Here is a 24,862-nt window from a genome sequence, read left to right as displayed (position 1 = left end):
TAGTTGTGTTTAAATGGCATTACTTCGATGATTACCCTATAAAAGGTCAGAAAGATGTTAAGTGCGGCAGAGATCAGAGAGAGATGAAAGAATGAGAGAGGAAAGAGGGATAAGTTGAACTAAGGAGAAAGAGACTGAGGATCAAGCCTATCATTCACGTTTGATTAAAAATACATATATGCATGATTTTTTTTTCTCCTCAGGAGACAACAATGTTAAAACACTAAATCAAATCAAATCAAATAGCCAACAACATGCAACGAGATCTGCTGTGCCACGTCTATTCCAGGGCTAAGAGGACATCATCAAAGACACACACATGCATTCACACACAGGAAAGAAGTTACTATAGTAAAAACGTACAGTCATACAGTTAGTAAAATGGGACTGGGGATGGAAATTAGCCATTTGGCTACAATCCCACATATTTACATGTCAATGTCCATCAATATGTACTGTTCCCATTTTAAAAAAAAAGAAAAAAAAATCTGAATCTGAAAAATCAATATAGAAGCCTATAAAAATATATATATATTGCACGTTGACGTTAAAAAAAGTGTCGTGTTTAAGTGCAGTAATAGTGCAAGGTTATTTTGAATGGTTGCTGTGGTTAATGAGTCTGATGGCCCAGGGGTAAAAACTGTTTTTATGTCTGCTTGTGCGTGATTTGAGGTTTCTGATCTCCTGCCAGAGGCTGCGGGAGGTGGCAATGTCATTCAGGGTGGGCAGAGTGCGGTCGATGGTTTTCCCTGCCATATTTATCACCCTCTGCAGGGTTTTTTTGTTTGCAGCTGAGCAGCCACAATACCACAGGGAGATGCACTCTGTGTCAGCACACTGTCGATGGTGGAGCGGTAGAAGGTGACGAGCAGCTGTTGGTTGAGGCTGTTCCTCCTCAACAGTGTCAGAAAGTGCATTCGCTGCTGGGCCTCCTTCACTAAAAGGCTGTGGTGTTGGCTGTCCAGGTGAGGTCCTCTGTGATCTGCACTCCCAGGCATTTGAAGGTGGAGACCCTCTCCACCCTGACCCCGTTGATGCAAAGCGGGGGCCGGCTCTGCTCTGTGTCTTCTGAAATCAATAACCACCTCCTTGGTTTTTTCAGCGTTATGAGACAGGTTGTTGTCTGTGCACCATCCCGTCAGCCTCTGGATCTCCTTCCTGTACGTAGAGGAGGGGGCTGAGGGTGTGGGTGGAGGAGCAAAAGGGCCCCATTTTCACAGTTTGTGAGGAAGTCACTGATCCAGAATCCAGAAAGCACTCTGACATAATTACCTGGGAGCTCGAGATGGGACAGAGCAGTGTGTAAAGCTGTGGTAATGGCGTCCTCAGTTGATCTGTTTGCCCTGTACGCAAACTGATGGGGATCAAAGGAGGGGGGGAGGGAGGCTTTGATGTGGTCGGCGTCGAGTCTCTCAAAGCATTTCATGACTATGGACATCAGTGCAATCGGTCTATAGTCATTGGGGCTGTTGACAGATGATTTCATGGGAATGGTATGGTGATGGTAGCTGATTTCAAACAGGAGGGGGCGATGGCTTGTGACAGGGACTGGTTGAAGATCTTGGTAAGGACCCCTGAGAGCTGGACTGCACAGACCTTTCCCAAGTACTTCATCAGGTCCCGGGGCTTTCCTGTTAAAACATCAAACAAGTGTCAAGTTGCTCGGATGAATGAATGTTAAGGAAGCAAAGTGAGATGGAGAGAGAGAGAGAGACAAAGGTAACTGAGTCCATGTTGTGTGGGCCTGAAGATGCTGTAGTGAAACTGAAGTCTGGAGGAAGCAGAGAGGAGGCGCGTGAATGACAGACAGAGAAAACCAGAGAGAAAAAGGAAGATGATTAAAGGGGGAGGACACTGAGGCGGATTGTTATGCAAAGGAAGAATTGTTGCACATGCACACACGTTGACTCGGAGCAGCTGTGGTGGCAGTGCTTCATCTCCGCTCCCACCCACATCCCTCTTTGTGAATCTGCTGAACCCTGCTCTCCTCGGGTTGGGCTGATAAAACCATCTTGTTCACCTTGACCAGATCTTGTCTCCCGCTGGAACTAGGACATATGTGTATTTGCACAAAACCAAATAAAAAATCCCACATAGAAAATGCCACCGGTAAAATAACTGGTAGAATACAACAAGGGAAGAAGCGTAGATCATAGCTATAACAGATGTGCTGATGGAGCCAAAAGTGCCAAGAGGCCGTTCATGTTGGTCCCGTAAAGAGGAGCAATTAAATCTGTGTTTAATTGCCTGCAGTGAAGAGACCCACAGTAAAAGGGAATTAGCAGTTAGTTCACCAGTTGAAAACCAAAGGCTAAAATTCACACTAAGGCCTTGAAGCAGAGATTGAGACTTGTTGATTTTCTTTGAGGACTGTTCCCGGCGTTGTCAGCGACGAAGAGAGAGTAGAATAATGTGACGGAAGTGAATGAGATTTACATTTGGGTGGTTTGTCTTGAGGCTCAATCTATCACTTCCTGTGTCCTCTCGTCACCCACACTGTTCCCTGGTAGTGTAATTATCCTGTCTCGATAGCCCTATGCTGCAGTCATTCAGTCAGCTGACCAGCGGAGCAATCAGTCAGCGCAGTCTGTGTGTTGGTTTGTGCTTTTGCTGTGTTGCTTTTGCCGTCTTTCTCCGACTACGACAATACGTCAGAAGATTACGTCTTGACAGTTACATAATCACCCTGTGGTTACAGAAATATTATTATTCTGGTGATCTATACTGTATATTCAGTTGAACCCCTGCAGAACCAATATTCCTAAGAAGACTGTGTTCATGCTTAAAATGTCAGTGAAAATTAATTTTCCAGATTTAGCTGCCAGCTGTTTCCCGTGTAGTAATGTAGATGTCTCGTTGTGTAGGTGGTGAAGGTCCTCAGGGAGCAGGTGAAGGCATGTCCGTGGCTGTTATAAGTGGGGTTGTGTGTATGTATGTCATGTGTATCTATTTTTGGGTAGACCTGTTTGAGTCTTAAAGGTGTTCAGAAAAGAAAATTGAATTTGATCCCACTGGGTCTTAAAATTAGTGTAATCACTCATCTATCAGACGATGTAGCCCAAACTTCGTGCAAAATTATATTTTCAAGTAAATCCAGGGTGAAAGTGGGGTAGTTTTTTTTCGCATTGGATATTGCAGGCCTGCAAATTATGCATCACAATAGTAAGAGTAAGGACTTTGGGGCGGCAGTGGCTCAGGAGGTAGAGGGCTGGTGGTTTGAATCCCGCTCTCTCCCAGTCTCTGCCATAGTGTCCTTGGGCAAGACACCTACCCACCTTGCCTCGTCAGTCTGCCCCAGGGCAGCTTTGGCTACAGACGTAGCTTACCCCACCGGTATGAATGTAGTATGAATGAATAATGGTTACTGTACGCACTTTGGGTATATGTAAATGTAACCATTAAAAAAATGAGCTGTTCTGTCTTGGTTTTCTGAATAGTTTTGTCCTTTATTCCTATAGACTATAGTGGTATTTCAACGTACAATAGGAAAGATATTTGCTTAGAGAGACTATAACCGACATACAGTAATACCACAATGCCACTAACGTTATTCTCATTTTAATGGATTGGTTCACCCAAATTACAAAGGATATTTTTCTCATATTGTTCAAAGTTTAACTGAATCATGGTGAGATAAAGTTGCTTTGTCATTTTGGTGAACTGGGCCTTAAAATTAGGTTTAGCTGCCTCAGTCACTGGATGGTTTGGGATCAAAGAGATGGGAAGGTGTAGCACTATCACACTTTACCCTGTGTTATTAGGTTGGATCTATCAGCGCCTTCAGAAGTAGAAATGAGAGTGTCTGTGTATATAAATTACATTGTTGACACGCACACCATTTACATGTAGAAAACTGGTAATAATAGTAATTACTGGAAATATGAACTCTGCATAGCAAAGGTTAGGGGCTAAAGAATGGTGCATGCATGTGTGCGTAGCTACTCAACCTCTAACTCTGAATCTGAAACATCACTTGGTGACTATCTCCTCAGCAGTGAGCAGCAAGTTTTTGCAATTGGAGTAAAAAAAACAATTGTTTGTATCTTTGCATTTGTCTACATTAGGAAAACATAGCTAGATAATCCGATGTTAAAATGTGTGTGTATAAAAGCGAGCATGCATCCATAATGAATGTTACAAGGATATGTTATGATAATAAATCTGGTTATGCTCTCAGTATTCCTCAGTGCAGCTGACACAGATTTTTATGAGTCATTTCTAATGGGACTGCAGGAAGCTGCTTAAATTGACTGTAATACAGAGATGTGGGAAACAAGTCTGCTTTAATATGGAAATACAAAAGGACAATAAAGCACTGCCCACATGGGTTTTCCATCTCTACTTGAACCGTCTCTCTTCCCTCCTGTATTCTCACATGAAAGCATGTATGCATAAGACTTGTGTGAGTATCCTCCTCTACATTTAACCTGACTGTATAAACATCATCACACACGCTGTGCTCTGTGAGTGCACATCTTATTACAGTTTAACAGTGACTGTTGTGTCTCCCTGGTTTTCCTCCTCCTTGTTCCCGTGTGGACATCACATCACTTGATGTCTGGTTTGTGTCTTGCTCACTCTTGGACTATATTTCCTCCTCCTCCTGTTTACACTGGTTGTGCAGGCACTGCCTTTTGTCTTTATGGAGCGACTCCCTGCTGGCGTAGTGCCCAGAACAACTCTCTAATCTAATAAACAGCATAATCAGGCCACTACTCCTGCTGGGGTGTTTCACCCGAGTGCTGGCCCCAGAGGCAGAGTGCATGGGGTAATGTGGACCAGCTTGTATAGGCCTTATTCTCCCTGTGTGTGTCCGCTGTAGTATACTATATGTGTGCTGTGCATGTTTGTGTGTCTGGCTCAGAGCAGATGCTGTGTGTGCACAGCTAAGTCCAACACTGCAGGCTGAGTGCAGCAAAGGCCTCTCTCAGCAGCTCAGTGGCTCAGCAGGAGCTTCAGATCTGGACGGGAATTGAAGGTTTGGGGTGAACCACCGACCACTCAAAGTAAGACCAGACCAAGCCCTCCTCTCTCTGCAGGAGATACAGCATCTCTATATAGAGACTGAACACACTATGAGTGCTCTGTGGGCTTATTCTGATTCCCTGTTTGTCTCCATCCTCTATGCTCCTCCACTGCCTCCTGCTGCTGCTGCTGCTGCCTCTTTTCTCTCAGCTTGTAATAGTCTGCATTTCCTTAAATGCACCTCACTGCCACACCCACAACAAACTTTTATTTACTGATAGAAGTTTTGGTCTAAAATTGCACACAAGAAAATGACATCCATTATCTTGGGTATTGTGTCTGTCATATGAGCACATTAAACACTTCATTGTTTTTGGACAGTCAAATTTTAGTAATAATAAATAAAAAATACTTTCTATAGAGATCAGATTAAATATACAGTAGTTTGAGTGGGTTCACATAATATTAGCGTGATAACAGCGGCTCTGTATTCCTCTCACATAGACTTGTGCCAGGTGCCTCGCCAGCTCTCTGAAGTCTGTCCTCCCCCTCTGTGTCGGCACATCACATGCTAACACACCACAGAGTGACCCTGTGTTGGAGAAAACATGAACACGCATGCATTAGCTCGTAACCAACTGTTTTTGTAAACACCCGACACAAATTAATGCAGTTTGCTGTTATTCACAAGCTCCAAAATACATTTTGCGTCAGAGGACAATTGATCTGATTCCTCTCAAAGAAAAAGCTTTTAAAATGGGAATGGTATTGGCCAAAACATTATTGCGCATATTCATGTTTGAATGCTTTAAAACTGGGTGCCTTTTTGGAATAAGGTGATTTGGGGTTGTGTTATGTCTTTTTTGCTCTATGTTCAGTTGCACTTTTACACTTGTAGTAGGAAAAGCTCAGGTGTTACTAATAACATTAAAGACAGTGCTGCTCTTTTCTCAGTAAAGACACCGAGCCAGCACGCACAATACCAGGAGCCTGAAAGTGAAGTTAAATCAAATACAGCCATTATTAATTTTATTATTTCTGTTCATCATATTGTCTGAACAAAGGGAATTACCATTCAGTACTCCTTACTATGTTGCTCTGTCTGTGTCTGTGTGTGTGTGGAGTCTCAGTATAACATAGATGTACAAGCAGTGCCCTCTGCTAATGTGCAGTAATTTCACCAGCACAGACGTAGATATCACTTACCAGCTGATCGACCTCTCACTTGTCTGGAGCCTTCATGACCAACAGTTAATGTAAAATAAGCAGCAGCAAATCATATGATGGAGAAGATTCTCCTGCTTCCTGCATCCTGGTGCCATAGTGCATTCACTGTGTGCACATAAGTGTCTCTGGCCGACTGCACACTCATATGGATGTCATGAAAAATCTTGATAGGACTCTTGGTGGGTTTTTAAATATTAATTGGACCTAATTGTTGTAAGAGTTATTTTAAATGTGGAAAGGCTCAGGATATTGTCTTCACAACTTTCTGAAGGAAATCTGCAGCAAAGGGCAGTATTATGGACCTCCCCTCCATGTAGGGTCGAGCTACTTGTTGTTAGGAGGTGGAAATGCAGTAGGCCTGTATGAAATCATATTAGGGCTACAAATAGCTGTGAAAGTCCTTATGGTTGGTTAAGGTTATTGAAGGAAATATTTCAGGCAGAAGAAGATGAAAACTACACTCCATCTCCACAGTGCTGATAAGCAAATAGAGCTCATGGGTTGCTAATGGGGAATTGAATTAGTTTGACAGTGGATGAATGAATGAGATGAAGCCACATGAGATCGCTGCTAATGTGGAGTAATGGCTAATATGTGATTAGAAATGAGCACATATTTCAGAATGAATCATTGCCTAGAAACTGAAAACTTTGAGACATTTTAACTTCATAGGATGAACCATCTCAACTGTGCAGTTTTATTCTTGGATGCTGGCAGCTTCCCCCTCCTATAAAAACACCATTTAAAGGCCTATTAAGCCGTTTTTGTGACCAAATAAATAACGTTGAACTACTCCCTTTTGAGACGTTAACATGCCTCTCTCTCCACATGCTGGTGTATGTGTAAACTGTAAGCACTTTTAAATCCAGGTTAAAAACATTTCTCTTTTCACGTGCTTATAGCTGAGAACTTAAAACTTTATCTATTTTCTTTTCTTTTACTTGTATTTGCTCTTGCTTTTAACTCTGTTTTTAGTGTTTGTTTTTATTCTGTCTTATGCTTCTTTTTTAATGTTTCTTTTATTTTACTTGTATTTGCTCTTGCTTTTAACTCTGTTTTTAGTGTTTGTTTTTATTCTGTCTTATGCTTCTTTTTTAATGTTTCTTTTATTTTACTTGTATTTGCTCTTGCATTTAACTCTGTTTTTAGTGTTTTGTTTGTTTTTATTCTGTCTTATGCTTCTTTTTTTTTAAATGTTTTGTCTTTATGTAAAGCACATTGAGTTGCCTTGGTATGAAATGCGCTATATAAATAAAGATGCCTTGCCTTGCCTTGCCTATGTGTGTTTATGTAATCTGTGTGTGTGTGTGTGTGTGTGTGTGTGTGTGTGTGTGTGTGTGTGTGTGTGTGTGTGTGTGTGTGTGTGTGTGGTAAAAGTCAAGGTTTTCACCGCCTCTAGGTCCTAATTCAATAATAAATTGCTAATCACTCGACCTGTGGGTTTAATTACAAGTGTCGTTAAGTGCTCCTTGTTTCTAATCAGTTGATGGGTGGAGAGGTGGGTAGAGCATTAAACTGTTTCCTTTAACCTTGAACTATGCAAAAAAAAAAAAAAAAAAAAGCCTCACATGTTTGGTAGGGTCTAGTCATTATGTGTTATTGTGTAAATATATATTTTCTGTGGATGTTCATGTTTCTTATCGTATGTGTGTTTGTTCAGGGGAAGGAGACGGCAGAAGAGGAGGATGAAGTCGCCGTGGGGATGGATAAAGGCTTCATGGACGAATTCTTTGAACAGGTTTGTTTACCTCACAGTCGTCACTACAGTACTATTCCCAAATCTCACATTAGCAGGTTCATAGTCCAGGTCATTTGCCCCACCACAGTCTGCCTGGGTATCATTCCTCTCACAATGCTGAGTCTAATCCTGTTGGTTTTTTCAGAGAACTGCAATCAATCTCATGCCATTTCTCTTCCCTGGGGAGCATTGCTATGATTTATAGCTATTGATGTTGTTGCTGGTGTGGCGTAGATCATTATGTATTTTTATTTCATCTCAAAACGACTTTATTGACATTTATTCTCCTTGTCCACATCAGTTATTTCACTTGTTTCCCCCCAGTCTCTCGTCTTGTGTGTGTGTTACAGATGCACTGCACCCGCCCATGCATTCGGAAGTGTATTTCCCTGTACATGTGCACTTGTGTTGGGAGCACAAACTGAATATCGTCATGGCTCTTAGAGGGAGATATGGGTCGGGGGGGGGGGGGCAGTTGCCATCTCCTCTCCAGAGAGATGGGGACCTGCTGTGAATCACCACTCATACAGGGCCAGGCTGACTTCACTCTGTGACATCTTTCTCCATGAGTAAAGTGTCCTCTGTAATGCCTTCTTAATGGGCCTGCTGCATACATCTCCCTCAGTGAATAGGTTAAAGGTAAAGTGCAGCTCAAATAAGAAAAGGGCTGAGGGAGACATGTTACATCTTCTATATAATCCATATTCATCATCATGTATTATGTCCCATCCACTGTCACGCTATATCATTTATATTTAATGAACCAGTGAAACAAACAAACATCCATATACATCAATCAAAGGGGCTAAATCGTCTGTGACAAAAACCTTGTATAGCTCAAGGGAGAAAGACTCAACGTCGATCATACGTCAACATATGGAAAATACAGACAGAAAACACCAGCAGCAGGAAGCAGCCGTTACATGTAAATAACCTACAGGCTATTGAAATACTGAATATAATATTGGGATCTGGTGATGGTTGTTCAGGCAGGCATAGAAGTCATTTCATATTCACATGCTCCATACACAGGGTTCCTACGCAAGTATGGAAAGTATGGAAAACTATGGGATTTGATTTTATACAGTACATTTCCAGGTCTGGAAAAGTATGGAAAATGGAAACTATTGTATGGAAATAATAATAATCTTAATATTTATCTGGGTTTGGTCTCATCTGAAGTTATTTGGGTTAATTATTTTGTATGCGCTATTGTACCTAGCTACAATCTCCAGGAAATTATTTGGTGTTTTAATGAAAACAAACGATAAATTGCATGCTTTTTTTTATATTATGCACATCTATTTACTCAAATATTACAAATAACTTGAATTTTTTTACCGGGAAGTCTGGAAAAAGTATGGAATTTGGAAATTTCAAATGTGTAGGAACCCTGCATACATCTTAAATCATATATATACTGTATGTCCACAACCGCTAATTCAAGCAACAGGGCAGCACTAAATAGACGCGGTGCTCATTCATAGCGCTCAGTGGCGTTTTCAACCACCGCTTGCCTCTCAGCAGTTAAGCTACCTCCACCTCCTCCTGCATTAGCATTTAGATGTCTCCATTCAGCGTGACTTCATGTAAATTTCACTGTTGTGTATCTCACACTCTTCCCGTGGTGTCTGTGAGCGTAGAGACAACTCTGTGTCACACTTGTGCAGATATGCTCCAGAGCAGAGACACACTGTGAAACTAATGCCTGTCTACATTTTGTAATGTAGAATGCGTGTCCTGACCGAACTGTCAAGTGATCTAATACAGTATATACCACGTACGGAAATGTTTTCGCCTTGTCCAGTGATCAACACATTTTCAAGATAGTTATTCTCATAGAGGTTGTTGTGGAAACCAGTCAATGATAGTGGCCTCAGTGTCCCCATGTAAAAAGGCTCCTCCAGGCCCCACCATCCCTCCCATGTGTGTTTGATCTGCCTCTCAGTTGGTTGTAAGACTCAGACCAGAAAGCAGCCGAACTAGGTGACCAAAAAATCTGAACTGGTTCCTATTACGTGATGTGAATTGAGTTTGATCCTGAGATTTTCCTGAACCCAGTGTTACATTGTATTAATCGAAGACTTATTTTCTGTGATGAAAATAAGACTTTAAAAAGTACCATTTAATAATGGGAGCTATGATGAAATATATTGTATTTTTCATAAAGAATCATGATGCGAAAGACAGACGTATGGACAAATAACTGAACTAACTCATTTTCCTCTAAATCTTACAAACAACCTGCAGGTATCTGCATAATCAGACAATGTAGGCTCTATATGATTAGTAAAACAGTTTCCCCAAATGTCTTAAAGGGATTCAACATTTTGGCAAATTGGCCATGCACTGCCATAATCCCTATTAGTCATAGCAGTAGGTTCGTTACCTTTAAGTGTCGGTGCAAGCTATTTTTAGAACGGCGGAGCAGAGCCGCGAGCTGCTCAGAGCTACGCTACGGAGGCTCATCAAACTTATCAAATACACAATTCAACAACTCCAAAATGCTCTGGTGGACAAGTTGTGACCTGCACATTCACCACGCTATGAGATAATAACAGAACGTTACAAGACGGAGTTGTTTTCGAGGCAAATTCATGCAAAACCGCTCGTAGGCGTTCCCGTCGGCTCAGTTTTTCGGCAAGCAGTTTCTGCATTTACCTTGAAAACAACTCCGTCTCGTAACGTTCTGTTATTATCTCATAGCGTGGTGAATGTGCAGGTCACAACTTGTCCACGAGAGCGTTTTGGAGTTGTTGGATTGTGTATTTGATGAGTTTGATGAGGGAAACCAAGAAATCCCATGAAGCTCCGCCGTTCTAAAAATAACTTGCACTGACAATTAAAGGTAACAAACCTACTGCTATGACTATAGGGATAATGGCAATGGACCAATTTGCCAAAATGTTGAACTATCCCTTTAAATAATGTATATTCAGAGATGGATTTAGCCACTTGACCTATTGCGCTTCCTTTAATGATATGAACCATCGTCTAATGTTAAGTGATGTTAATGGTTCTTGGGAGAAACAGATTTATGAGCTAAATTCATCCACACTCCACTAAAAATGAGACAAGAACAGCTGGGCCACACAATGAAAACATGCAGGAAGCAGGTAGGATAAGGTAACATTATTAGGTACGATGGATGTGACGTTATTCAGAATCCATTTAAATCGTCCTCTAGATGGTTGCTGAAGGATTCTCACTACTATTATTCTCAAATCAAACCCAGACTGTGAGCAGTTCTGTGGTGAACAGGCGAGTGAAGCTGAAATACCTGCTGCTCTGTAGTGGAGAACACAGGTAACTGTGGTAACGCAAACAGGAGCAACGTTAATGAGCAGTTCTCTTCAAACTCTCTCCAAGTCTGGAAATAAGTCTGTCTATTCTGTCACTCTGCGTATTATTTCATAGCAGAAACACTGAACCTCACCTTCTGCTAGAGAGACTCCTGTAACAATGGTATAAAAAGAAGTTGTAGCTGGAGCTTCAAATCAAGAAATCCAGGCAAAACTGAGATTAAACTTTGACATAAACTAAAATGTCTCCGGTTCAAACCAACAAAAATCGAAAAGAAATACTAATTTTCATCAGAGGACTTTGACTACAACTAAATCAGGTGTCTATGAGCACTGCCTGAACCCTCATTAACAGGCCAGTCCACAGCTTTGTTCTTTCAGTCATGACCCAGAGCTTGTAACCCCTGCTGAAGGTTTGAATAAAGACTGACCAGCTTATCAGGGCTCCGTCTGCCTCTGTGCTCCCTGGATGATTATCACTGCATTAGTGTAGGCAGCAGAGCACCGAAGTTGTGCTTGTATTAGCTGATTGGCATCAGCTGCTTCATTCATGCTTCACCATCAGCGACTCATTCAACAGCTCAGTGGAAACCGGCCGACTTGTGATGTCTAATCCTATTTCACATATACTGTAGGCATTCAACCAGCTCCACCACCACCACAGTTTTATTTGTGCGCTGTCTGTGTTTTATTTCTGTTTGAAGTCACTCATACATCACCTGTTTTGGATGCTTTTTAATCTGAGAAAAAAAAAGAAAAGAGGAGGGAAAAAGCAATTGACAGACATCAATCATCAGGTTACACAATGACGCAACCAGTGAGTTTTGCGTGCAAATAAGGAGGAAAGCAGGAAAAAAGAAAACAAAAGGCCACTACGAAAGAGCATATGAGTCAAGTAATAATATAGGAACAAGGAGGCAGAGGGTTCTGCGGATGTTTGTGGGCGGTTTTAAAGGTAAGCACACGTTTTGTATTGCTACATTCTGTTGTGTAGTCTTATTTAGACAGAATCCGCATAGTGGCGGTGAGTGATGATGAAGTCTTTGTACCTGTTGTATCAGCAGTGACATGAAGCGCTACAGATGGCAGCTATGATGAAGTCTTTGCCTTCTGCTATGCTGTTTAACAGCAGTTACGACATTTGACGTGGGCTGTTTACCTCCACACTCGGAGTGTAGGAATGAATCTGTTCCATATGTCGTCTGTTGACTTCACAGCTTTAGTAGAAACTTGTGTGTGTGTCTGCATAATGTCATGCTTCGTTGAGGTTGTTCAGTCTTACGTGGTGATGAGCTGTACAAGCTGGTGGATGTTTCAGTAACGCAAGACTGAAATCTGTGTCTCTTGGACTGAGTGATACATACGGGGACAATCATGAGACAAATCTTATTAAATTGTATCCATCATATCTTGAACTAAATTGGATTTCAGAAAATTGGATTTAGATTTAGAAATTCAAAATTATGATTTTTGGTCTATTCAAAGCCTTGTGCCATAGAGTTTGTGGTAAACTAGGCTAATGATGATTGTAATTAGGGGTGTCAAATTATCGTGTGAATTGCGATTCATTAATTACAGTCATGTTTAGCGCATTATGTTTTTTAATGATGCGAAGCCTGCGGAGCTAGTTCAGGCAGACAACTCAAGCTGCGGCCATTCTGATCAGCTGATCAGTCACATGCCCTCCTCCTCCAAACAGGGCGGGCTACTTAAACCCCCCAGTTTACCTGCTCGTCCCTGGCTATGCTGCTGCTGCTGCCGCTGCTATTTTTTGCTCTGCTGCTTCTGCATACATCTCGCTGCTGCTGCGGCCGCCCATGAGGTTTGGCAAACCCACCTCCTCCCCAGCATCCACCTGTGGACTCTGTCTCTATGATCCCCTGCGGGGGGTCTGCTTCATTCCCTGTAATGTCTGGCAAACCAGATCATTCAGGGAACGAATAACTGAGACAGAGCCTGATGCCAAACCTGCTGCAGCCATGCTCAAGGATACCTATGCTGTGCTTCAGCTTGCAACGCTTATACTTAATAAATTATTTGTTCTCATTTCAGAGTTGTCTGACTGAAATCGTGTTAATCTGATTTTTAAAGGGATAGTTCACCCAAAATTCAAATTTCACTCATTATCTACTCACCCTCAGTTCGACTAAGGGCTGGGAGAATTTGCAGAGTCCTCCGTGCCTTCTCGGAGTTACGGGGGGGTCAGCGCAGCAGTATTTGTCCATATAATGGTTGTGAATGGTGCTCACTTTTCTTTGTCCAAAAAGACCAAAAAACATCCAAATACCTCCATGCTGCTCGTCTGTAATGTCCCTCTTGTATTGAAGCCCCGACATGAGAAATTGTTCTGAAAAAAATTAAATAAGTCTATATTTCAAGCTTGTTTGTAGTGGAAGCTCCCAGTGTCTCAGTTCACTGCTCTTCCTGTGTCAGTGCAAATCTCACCGGCGGAACAATTTCTCATGTCGGGGCTTCAATACAAGAGGGACATTACAGACGAGCAGTATGGAGGTATTTGGATGTTTTTTGGTCTTTTTGGACAAAGAAAAGTGAGCACCATTCACAACCATTATATGGACAAATACTGCTGCGCGGACCCCCCCGTAACTCCGAGAAGGCACGGAGGACTCTGAAACTTCTCCCAGCCCTTAGTCGACATGAGGGTGAGTAGATAATGAGTTAAATTTGAATTTTGGGTGAACTATCCCTTTAATCTCTACTTTCCACCGCCGCCACTCTTATCAATGAGAGCATTTCCACCAGGCACCACGGTTTGACACTTATCAATCCGCAGCATTTCGATTTTTGACAGAGCCGTCACTAAATCGCGATTGCACCAGACAGGAAATCCGACACAGAATCAACGTATCCGCCCCCATTCAAAATAAAACACAATACACAATTGATATAGATAATCACAACTCCACATCAACATTAGCCTACGTCAGGGTCTCGGGCACTCGGTACCATGGACGACGAGAGATTAATTGTGGAAGTTGAAAAACACACAATTAAGTTAGGCCTGGGACGATAATCAATAAATCAATTAATCGCACGATAAATGAAAATGAACTCGATAGTTTTCCCGGCCTCGATAAATCGCCATGTGCATGCGCACATAAGTTTTCCTGGTCTCTCCCTCCAACCAGGCTGGATGACAAGAGGCTTCACTCTGTGCATCGGTCTCAGCACCTGCGCCATTTGTTTTGCAGAATGAAAGGAGTGAACCCTCTTTTCAGTCATCCAGGATCTTTGTTTCCCAGAATGCATTTGGCAGCAACCGGCAGCGCTAGCTGTAAAGCTAAGCAGCTAAAAGCTATTTTACTGTAATTCTCGCTGCAGCGCTGTTAACACGTCACTTTTTAAAGATTTAATATTTTTTCATGCCAGAAAGTCACAGTTTAGGCCCCCAGTCTGTGGTCAGTTTATCCACATATCGCCTGTGAGGAGTTTTCCTCCGACGTTTTGGAGCTAATGTGGTAGCAGCGAGCAGGAGGAGCGGGGCTTCCCACAGTCTGCAGCCGTCTGCAGCAGCTCACGGGCCGGTCAACCTCCGTCATTGGGGGAGAAAACGACTAAGAAAACTTATCAGCAGGTTTTTAGAGGTTTACCGCCGGCTGGTTTAATACTTTATAGGAGATAAATGCTAGTCTCATTGATGAAATCTTACATCTGTGGAAGTCACATTAGTTTGTTTGAATGAAAAGTGGAGCTTCAGGTGTGTAACGTTATTGGACAGAAGAGCTGCACTGCACTGTTTATTATTTTTTGTTTATTTTATTTATTTAGGATAGTAGCTTTATAAGTTCTTGTCATTCCAATTACAATGGTTAAAAAAAATACTCATGAGAAATAAAAGTTTATCGCATTTAAAAGGGTCTACTTGCATTATTATGAAATATTATTATATTAGTGGTAATTAATTTGTTCTCAAAAAAATGTGTCAATAATATCGCTTATCGTCAATAATTTGTGGGACAATATATCGTCCAGCAAAATTTGTTATCGTCCCAGGCCTAAATTAAGTGTTCTTACTGTTTTTTGATGTGTTAATTTACAGCACTTTATATGGACCTGATGTTTTATTTTTACTTTTACTTTTTTTGTTGTTGTCATATATCAATCTTTTCATCAGCCACAATAATGTAATGAATTTAAATGAAAATACCTCAAGTTGAGGGCTTTTCTCAGCAATTTTTAGGTGAGATTAAAAAAAGAGATTAATTATATCAATTAAAGCAGAAGTAAGCGATCCGGTCGTTTTGGCTAACTTCTTGTCAGCCGATTGAGTTAGCAGTCCCCGCCCTCGTCATGGATCTATTGGTCCTCGTCCCTACATCACCACATTCACGGCGTTCCTTGGCTGCACACACAGAGAGGACCGCCCCTTTATGCCGTTCTCTCTCCTCATTGGATAAAAACTGTAGGATACAAGGAAAGTTTTCTCCTCGGCTTACAGCAGAGCAGAGTGACTGACAGACCCGTGTTTCAGACCAAACACTCTATGTAAGTGATTGCCGTCGAAGATATAGGCTAACTATTTAAGACTTATATTAAAGCAGAAGTAAGTTATATTTTTGTGTTAATATAAGTCTTAAATAGTTTAATAGCGTTCAAGGCAGCCCGTAACTCGTGTTTTTCCGACCTGTGAAGTCGTACCAGTTTGATCTGGTACGAGTTCACGGGTCGGAAGTTACGAGTGGCCGTTATAGTGACTTTCACAGGTAAAACAGGTCAGAAAAACACGAGTGTGTTGCCTGGAACGCTACAAAGTCATAAGTCGTGACTTGAAGCTGTAATTTACGGTTTCAAAAGCCTGCCTGGAACGCAGCATTAGCCAAAACGACCGGATAGCTTACTTCTGCTTTAACACAAAACTTCTGCTTACTTCTGCTTTAATTACAGATCATAATTAATTAATCTCACATTTGTAATCTCTTGACAGCACTAATTGTAATAAAGAAGTGTAAATGAAATAGCACTTTTAAAAAAAAGCTACTTTACAGACAGCAATCCTCAGGCAAATAAAAAAAAGAGTAATTCATTAAGTCAATAAAATTATTATGCATTTGTCACACTAACATGCATATGCAGCATTACATTTGTTATACTTTTCTAACATTGTGTAGCAATGCCCCTAAAATCTTCCACCTGATGATGCAAGAATGAAGTGAGCAAGAGCAAGACTGGCTCACTGTTGCCTCAGGCCTCTAGTCATCCTCCCTGCCAGAAAAGTTATGACTTCAAACTGGAAAACAATTGTTGTTTTTTTCGCCAGTGACAGAATCACCAGTTTGTTGACGTGCATGTTTGATAGGACACATGATCCAGAGAAAAATGACAAACATCTATGAGCATGTCAAGTTCAAGATTGTAAGTGTGAGTGTTCATTTGATTTTTCAATGTGTAAGAGCTTCTCAGAAGTGTCTGATATTGGTTTTTCTCCCACGCCAATAAAATTTGCCTGATGTTTTATGAGAGCTGAGAGACTCACCGTGACTCACAACACATGGGGCCCTAGTTTCGTCGACCAGGTGAAGTCTAACGTCAGCGCAGCTTCGCCACGCCAACGGGGTGGGGCCCAGGTCCATTTCGCAAGATTCGTGGGCCGCGCAGTCAGACTTACGCCAGCGCAATCCCTCCCCTCGTCCCTCCCACCGGCGCAAACGGCAAAGAGGGAGGAGAGAGGGCGGAAGGGAGACAGGAGGAGGAGAGAAAGGCGTGGAGTGGGTTTGACACAGCCGAGTCAGATCTTCACCAATCAAAGGAGCTCCTCTCCTCACCTTTAACTGCGCGGCGGGTGATGCGCGCTGCAAGTTTGTCATTTTATACTTTGACATGGACGGAGGAAACAGCGACGCCAGAGGCCGAACCTCTCCCCGGAGGAAACAGCTGTTTCCCCGGAGGTCCGAGCTCAGAGTGACCAACAATGAGTTTACTAATAATAATACAAATATCCTTAATCAGGTTTGATCTGATACACTGAGAACCCCTGCCCAATAGTATAAGAAACAACAACTAATAAACTAATAAAGAAACTCACATTTATTCAAACCCTGTGCAAGATGATGAGACAAAGATAAACAAACACCATGCGTAACGGATGAAATCCGCGTAAAGGACGCTCTCTCTCTCCCTCTCTCTCTCTCTCTCTCTCTCTCTCTCTGTCCGTCTCTTTTTTTCTCTTTTTTTCTGTGATAGAGAGTATACTGTAGTAGGCTATATACTGACTATCTGATACCGAGGCAGTGGTGGTGGACTAAGAGAGATGAAGATTTGTGTTTTGTTTTTCATTACGGCTGCCTGATGCGGTCGCTGGCGTTAATAAATTAATAAGTAAATAAATAAATAAATAAAGCGATCATCACAAGGGCAGAGTGGTATCTCAACACGGCAGCGACATGCAGTCATCCACCCTCAGTCCTGCTTTTGGGACATCCACAGCTGCTTTTCAGTGCCAGTTCGTCCCTGCTGTGTTAATTCAGGTGGAGTTTCCATTATGCGTGCCACAGCCTTTGATCTCTGCTTTGATCTGACGTCAGATGTGACGGGACAATCTATATAGATATAAATTCACGTGTTGATTCCATTAGTTGCATTAAATAGTGGTTATTGTGGATATTTATTGCATTGAAATGTGTCTGGAACTGTGGAGATCTGCCTGTGAGGTCTTGGTGACGTGTGTGCACTGCAGGTCAGTCAGCCAAACTTGCACTGCACCTGCTGCGCTCCGCCCTGCGCTGAGAGTAGACCTGGTTGGAGGTGGCGAGCTTTCAGCGCAACCTCGGCGGGACATTTTCGGACGAAACTTCCACTGCACCAAGCTGAATCTGTGACGCCTCCCCCTGCTGCGCGGCCACGCCTATCTCAGCGCAGCGCGATCTGCCAATCTTCCAATCTGACTTTGCGCTCGGCTGCGCTGGTCGAAACTTGCATTAGACCGGCTGCGCTACCTTGCGCCACCTGCGCTGCGCCAGCAAACTAGGGCCCATGGTCTCTAAACCGAGGTAGCTTCATGTGGTTTCATCTCCTGCTCACTCACGATACTCTTCTCCTCCTCCTCCTCCTCCTCCCTGTCTTTGTGGCTGACTCATTTACTTTTTAACATCGTGATCTTCACCACCTGTCTGTCTCACATTTGTTTAACTCTGGGCTCATCTGGCTGTGCACCCCGTAGTGCCTGGTCGCTTCCCAGTGGCCTCCCACAGACAATTAAGTTGTTATTAAAAAACAGATCCAATCAGTAGCTAATTAAAGGGATAATGAGAGAATAATGACCCAAGCTGAGAGGAGGAAAGCTCATGAATCTGTGGTTGGAGGAAGAGAGAGAGGGCAGAGCTGTGAGAACTGACAGAGGAGTCAGTGGAAACGTCAAACGCACTTGGAGGGAATGACCACGGATGTACAGTACGAGAGGGAGGAACCAATGGAGGACAGACTGGCCGGTATCGGAGCAGGTGTAGAGGAGGAGAGAGTGATCAAGAGTAGATGAAAGTAGGGATTGATGAAGTCATTGGCAGATGTGGCCAGCTGCTTGGCCAGCTGTTACCTGAGCAAGGGGCCGTACAGCTGCTGAGGAGGCAGTGAGGATGAGGAAGGAGGGGACTGCATGGGCAGATTGTCTCCCCTGGATCTTTGGGGCGGATGATGCTGTGAAGTACAGTGTGCCTTTCCAGGGTCAGATTCCTTTAATGTGGTTAATCATGTGGTTAAAGGAATAGTTCAGCTTTTTTTCTTTTTTAGAAATACATTTATTTTCTTTTTTGTGGAGAAGCTCCGGTCTGCAACCGCTTAAAGGGATAGTTCAACATTTTGGCAAATTGGCCCATTGCCATAATCCCTATAGTCATAGCAGTAGGTTCGTTACCTTTAATTGTCGGTGCAAGCTATTTTTAGAACGGTGGAGTGGAGCAGCAGGCTGCTCAGGGCTATGCTATGGAGGCTAAAGGAATTTCTTTGCGCTATGAGATAATAACGGAATGTTACGAGACAGAGTTTTTTTAGAGGTAAATTCATGCAAAACCGCTGATGCGCGTTGCGTTCAGGGACAGTTTTTCAGCAAGCAGACTCTGTATTTACCCTGTATTTACCTCGAAAACGGCTCCGTTTCATAACGTTCCGTTATTATCTCATAGTGTGGTGAATGTGCAGGTCACAACTTGTCCACGAAAGCGTTTTGGAGTTTTTGGATTTTGTATTTGATGAGTGTGATGAGGGAAACCAAGAAATCCCATGAGCCTCCGTAGCGTAGCTCTGAGCAGCCTGCTGCTCCGCTCCACCGTTCTAAAAACAGCTTATACCAACAATTAAAGGTAACGAACCTACTGCTATGGCTATAGGGATTATGGCAATGGGCCAATTTGCCAAAATGTTGAACTATCCCTTTAACTTGACTCGGCATAAAGACTGGAAACTGTCATTGTCACTGCACATAGACTGATAGTCTGTCCTGCCTGCTGTTGTTAACTAAAATGACCTTTTTGCAGGTGGCTTTTTGAGCTGGATTGAGTTCACGCATCACATATCACATATCACTCCCCCTCTCCCTTGCCCCTTAGGAGGTCTTTCACCTCCTACCAGGCCATTGCCTTAATAAGAATGTATTCTTAGCAATTCTTGCCTGGTTAAATAAAGGTTTACTACTACTTACTACTACTACTACATCACACACATGCATATAAGATTCCTTTAGTGTTTATGATGCTGCAGATACATGACTTAAAATGTTCATCTCTGATCACTTTCACATAAACCTGCTTCACTCGGCCTCTTCATTCTTCTAACATGATAATAACATCTTAAGATCAGCTTGTATTGAAATCATTCAGGCTAATCCTGCCTCATACTGAGCACATTCAAACCACCTTTTGCTTTCTCTCTCTTTCTCTCACACACATAACAGGTGGAAGAAATCCGGTGTTTTATCGAATCTCTGGCAGAGAAAGTGGAAGAGGTGAAGAGGAAGCACAGCGCCATCCTCGCCTCACCTAACCCCGATGAGAGTAAGGATGTCTGTCTTTTCTGTTTCTTCTTGCTTAATTCTCTCGGGGTGAAACACAGCCTGACCTTTGCAGATCTGCACTGTGCTTCCGGATGATTTATCTATTGCTTATTTTTTCTCCCAGAAAAATTCCTTTAAAACTGTAGATGTCTCACAGAAGGTAAGATTTTCTGTTGGAGTGAGCACAGCAAAAACCGTTCAGCCACGATTTTCAGTTTGCAAAAAATATTGACTTGCCCAGAATTCATTGCAAATTAGTCGCACACTTTTTGAAGTTGGACTCTGAAATCCGACCGTTAGTTACATCTAAGCCAGTGCTCTCCACTGGCATCAACAACACACCAGATGAGGGAATATCCAAGCAAAGAATTTTGTTTATCTCCAGTACAAGATTACTTGAGACTAGAATCTGTGCTTCTTCATGTAAAACCCAAAATTCATGTAATTTATGGCTTTGATTTATTCTGCTATATATAATGCTATATCTGTTAAATGTATTTTCTCTCATTTGTTACATCTTTCCTATTCTGGATTAAATTGTGACATACAGACCACCGTAACCTCCCTAATGATAACATCAATGTTTTCTTCTGAAATGACTTATTAAGAAAATAAAGAGAATAAAGCCAAAAATCAGTTATTTATATGTAATTACATATGCAACAGCAAAAAAAAAGCCTGATAATACTGTAGTGGCAGATTCCACTCAACAAAAGGATAAGAATGACTATGGATGCAGTTTGACAGAAAAGCAAAAAAATCCAGGCTGTTATAAAAGTCACGAGATGAGAGCCGTGTCCTCAACCAATCGGTTCTTTCTGTCATTTTGAGCTTTTACACTCTCACCATGAACACTTACATCCTTGTTTGTCCCTTTTTCTCCACTTTTCTGCTTCCTCTCCATTACTTTTATGCCCGTTTTTACCTCTCCACCTGCTGCTAGCATTGTCGGCCATATCTCTCATTTTTTTTCTCTCTTCCTTCACCCAGTCTTCCTTTTTTCCCCATCTACTGTATATTCTCTCACACTTCTACCTCTCTTATTCATGTCAGGGATCAAGACCCCTCCGATCACAAGGGGGATGTTACTAGTAAGACCCCACCATCCCTTTTCCTCTCCCTGATTCCCTACCTCGCACCTCCCTGAACAGGCATCGATCTGCTTGCAGCAGCACGCAGGCAGGATCACAGCAGCGCTCTAACTAGCTGAGGTGTGCAGGTGACACACAGAGTGGAGCAGCTATGAGGCAAGGTGCTGCATTTAAGATACAAATTCTTCCACAAGCTATCTCCTTTGAGACTGAAATCAATACTCAGTGTGTGTGTGTGTGTGTGTGTGTGTGTGTGTGTCTGCATGCGTCTGCCTGGTAAATGCACATACTCCATCAGTTGATCTAGATGTCAGGGTCATTTATTCCTTGGAGATCAGTGTGTTCTTCGCCGTCTGCCAGGAACTCGAAATCGTCTGAATGGCCTCATCCAGGAAACTGCTCTATCTCCCCAACAATGTTTTATATGGTGTGTGTGTGTGTGTGTGTGTGTGTGTATGTGAATGTGTGTCTGTGTCTCTCCTATGATTCAAAATCATATACAACTAAACTGCATTGAGTTTTACACTTTGTTTGGAAACATAATGCTGTCCAGATTGCATTCATATCAACATCGCAACACAAAAAATCCAGGGCTGCAGTTTCAATTGTGAGGGAGAATTAATAAAAAAAAAAAAAAAAAAAAAGAAACCTCACTAACATATTTTCATTGAATGTGTCTGCAAAACTTCACTGTCGGTGTTTCTAATTACTTTTCCTTACAATATCTGCTCCTGGCAAATAATGCATGATTAGTGTTTTTTTATGTAAACTCGCAGCACTGGGGTGAAGATTAGGAAGTGTTGTGGTTTTCTGTTATCAGCACAGGCAGGGTGGAGGTGGACCCAAATGTAGACTCACACACAGGCACATTGAGTGAAGTAGTTTTCACGGGGAAAGCACAGGCTCACAGGTAGATGGGTTGACGAGCAGACGGGCAGGAACGCAGTTAGGAGGCTCACAGGGAAAACACACCGGAGCGTGAAGAGGAACTTACAGTAGGTGTGAGTGAGGAGGGAGGAGAAGGTTCTGGTGTGACAGATGAATAGATCAGGGAGGCAGACGGGTAAACGGTAACCTTGAGGGAAGACTGAGGTCATCGGGTGTGTTGAAGATGACGGGTCTGGGGGGAAAACATGCTCTTGCTTCAGTGCAACATGTAAACACAAGCTGGAGAGATCGGTCAGTCTGTGTCTTTGAGCCAGAATGAAATGTCCCAACATGGATTACAGTGAGATTTTGGTGACACGTTCATGTTCACTTCAGGAGGAATTGTAATAACTTTAGTGATCCTCTGACCTTTGCTATAATTCTTAGTTTCCTCCATTGGTTTGGCTGGTATTTGGTCATAAGCGTTGGACAAATTGAAATTTTGATTAGATGGCGTCAGCTCAAGTTAGAGTGTTAATTATTACAACGTATCCTGTGAGGAAGGTGCATAATTGTAAAGAATTGAGTGGCAAATGCATCCTTTAGTTGTTTGAACAAGAATTATGAGGTCAACAAAATAATTTGTCTGGGAACCATAATTATCTGTGCCAACTGTTCCAATCCGTCTTTTCACAAGAAAGTGAAAAGTTCTGGTGGCACGAAAGTGAATGCTTCATCCTTTGACCACCTGCACTCTGTACCTAATTTCATGGTAAGGGGTGTATTGGCTGTCAGGATATTTCACTGAAAGCTGAAAATGTCAACTTGCAGAAGTAGGTTAGTTGTGTTATTTCAATCTGGACCATTGTGTTGGACCAACATCCCCAGAGCTTTAGCGCCACTGAGGCTAAAAATACCCCAGGAATACAGGTTCAGTGCGGTTTGAATGAGGAAATGAACTGCTCCAAATTGAATTTCATAAATTACAAATAGTCAACACTGACTTGACATGAAAGCCCGTCTCTGGAGTCAGATTAATTTATGTCTTACACCCAGTCTTCACATTTTTAATTTGGTAAAGAAAAAAAAAACATTGCCACTGAATAATCTAGGTGATATACCATCTCGGCTGATGGAAATTTGTTATATATGAATGTAATTTGTAGAAAATAGAGTTGTGGGTGTGTGAAAGCTGATAACAACTAAGCAGTGTGTTACAAAGTCTCTCCCTCTCTGACTGCTGCTGTAACAGTGACATTTCTGTGGCTCGGTGTGTCATCAAAACTACAGTAATTGCACAATGACATTGAAGGTGCTGCTCACATAAAGGCACGGTGCAATCACTTTTATTCCTCCTCCTCTTCCTCATATCCTGTGTGTTCTGTCTTTTTTTTCCTTTTTTTTTTTGCTTTTGCTTCTGCTGACACTGATAACAGCTACACACACGTATATCTGGTAAACCTACCGTCTGCCACAGTTGATCGGTTTCATAACCACATCACATCTCTCCAGCCACCACCCACTTGGCCAGCTTCACCTGACCCCCTTTTCTCCTCCTCCTCCTCCTCCTCTTCCTCCCCCTCTGCTGTGGGAGCTTTTGTGTTCGCTGACTGAGGCGATTCATGTTGATCTCCACTGGGTTAATGCTAGCCCACTCGCTGCACCCATTTTAACACGCACACACATGTTCACACACATGCACCCCCCGTGTAATATAACCTTGGCCCCTCCATTATACATTATCCCATATCACAGTTCACTCCCCGCCCCTTCCTAAATGAAGCATAGCACATTTCCCCCAGGGATTTGCAATATACATCGTCTGTGTGTGTTTGTGTGGGCATGCTCAGCGGCGGTGTACAGTAGTAGCTTCAGTAATGATGATAGATTAGGTAATAGCTATCAGATCATAATGGATATTGAACCCTTGTTTCCTCATGAGCACATTCTTCTAATGCAGACAGGAAGGGAAGACACAAATGCACTTTATATTTAGAAACAAGATTGAATTCACATTTTCCATTAAATAATTGCATTATTTGTTTTCGTTTGTGGTGTTTGCTGGCCCTGTGCAGCATTGCCTCTCATTATTTTGATCGATGCCACAGTTCTTGATAGATTCCATAACAAAAGGTCAAAAGTCAGTGATGATTGCTGCTTCTGCACGAGCTTCAGTGGCCTTTACACTCAGCGTCTCCCAGGAGACCGTGAGGTTGATCAGATGAATCGCTGCCTTTGGAGAGGAGGAGCAGGTATCAAAACTGTTTAATCAACATTGTAGTAGTGTGGTATTAAAAAATGAATCTTCGTGAATCGTGAGTCCCACAGTGACTGATGCATTGTATCAGATAGCTCCCAGAGATGAGGACAGGTCACAGTGCTGCACAGTCAATTCCCACATTAGTTCTCTGCTGCAGTCTGATAACTACTGTAGGTGCAGCTTATCTCTTCCAAACCACCATTCCCCCTCTCTTTAGTCGCAGGTTAGATACCCATCATCATGCTCCCAACGGAGGAGAGTGTAGCTCAGTCCGTGTTGTAGTATTTTGTAACTGAGTACATCCAGTCAGTCCCAGAGGACGACAGAAAGTGTCACTATTGTGATTTGTGATGATAACCTTTTATTGAAAATACCTGCAGGACATCTCAATGCATTTGACAGGACAGGTGA

The 24,862-nt window shown here is 42.4% G+C and overlaps 1 protein-coding gene across 3 annotated transcripts in view; it reads left to right on the top strand.

Annotated features, from left to right (window-relative positions):
- stx1a (syntaxin 1A (brain)) overlaps positions 1-24,862 on the top strand; it is a 66,785-nt gene that overhangs the window by 7,265 nt on the left and 34,658 nt on the right. For 2 of the 3 annotated variants that reach the window (XM_083984755.1, XM_083984756.1), the window contains exons 2-3: positions 7,853-7,930; positions 20,135-20,234. The exons of the other annotated variant lie outside the window; for it this stretch is intronic. In XM_083984755.1, the coding sequence (XP_083840881.1) occupies positions 7,853-7,930; positions 20,135-20,234 (178 nt within the window). The remainder of the gene's footprint in view (positions 1-7,852; positions 7,931-20,134; positions 20,235-24,862) is intronic. 3 annotated transcript variants of the gene reach the window in all.

Source organism: Trachurus trachurus, assembly GCF_905171665.1.
Source record: "Trachurus trachurus genome assembly, chromosome: 13".
Lineage (NCBI taxonomy): Eukaryota > Metazoa > Chordata > Actinopteri > Carangiformes > Carangidae > Trachurus > Trachurus trachurus.
Note: the sequence above shows the minus strand (reverse complement) of the source record. Positions and strands in the feature narration are given on the sequence as shown.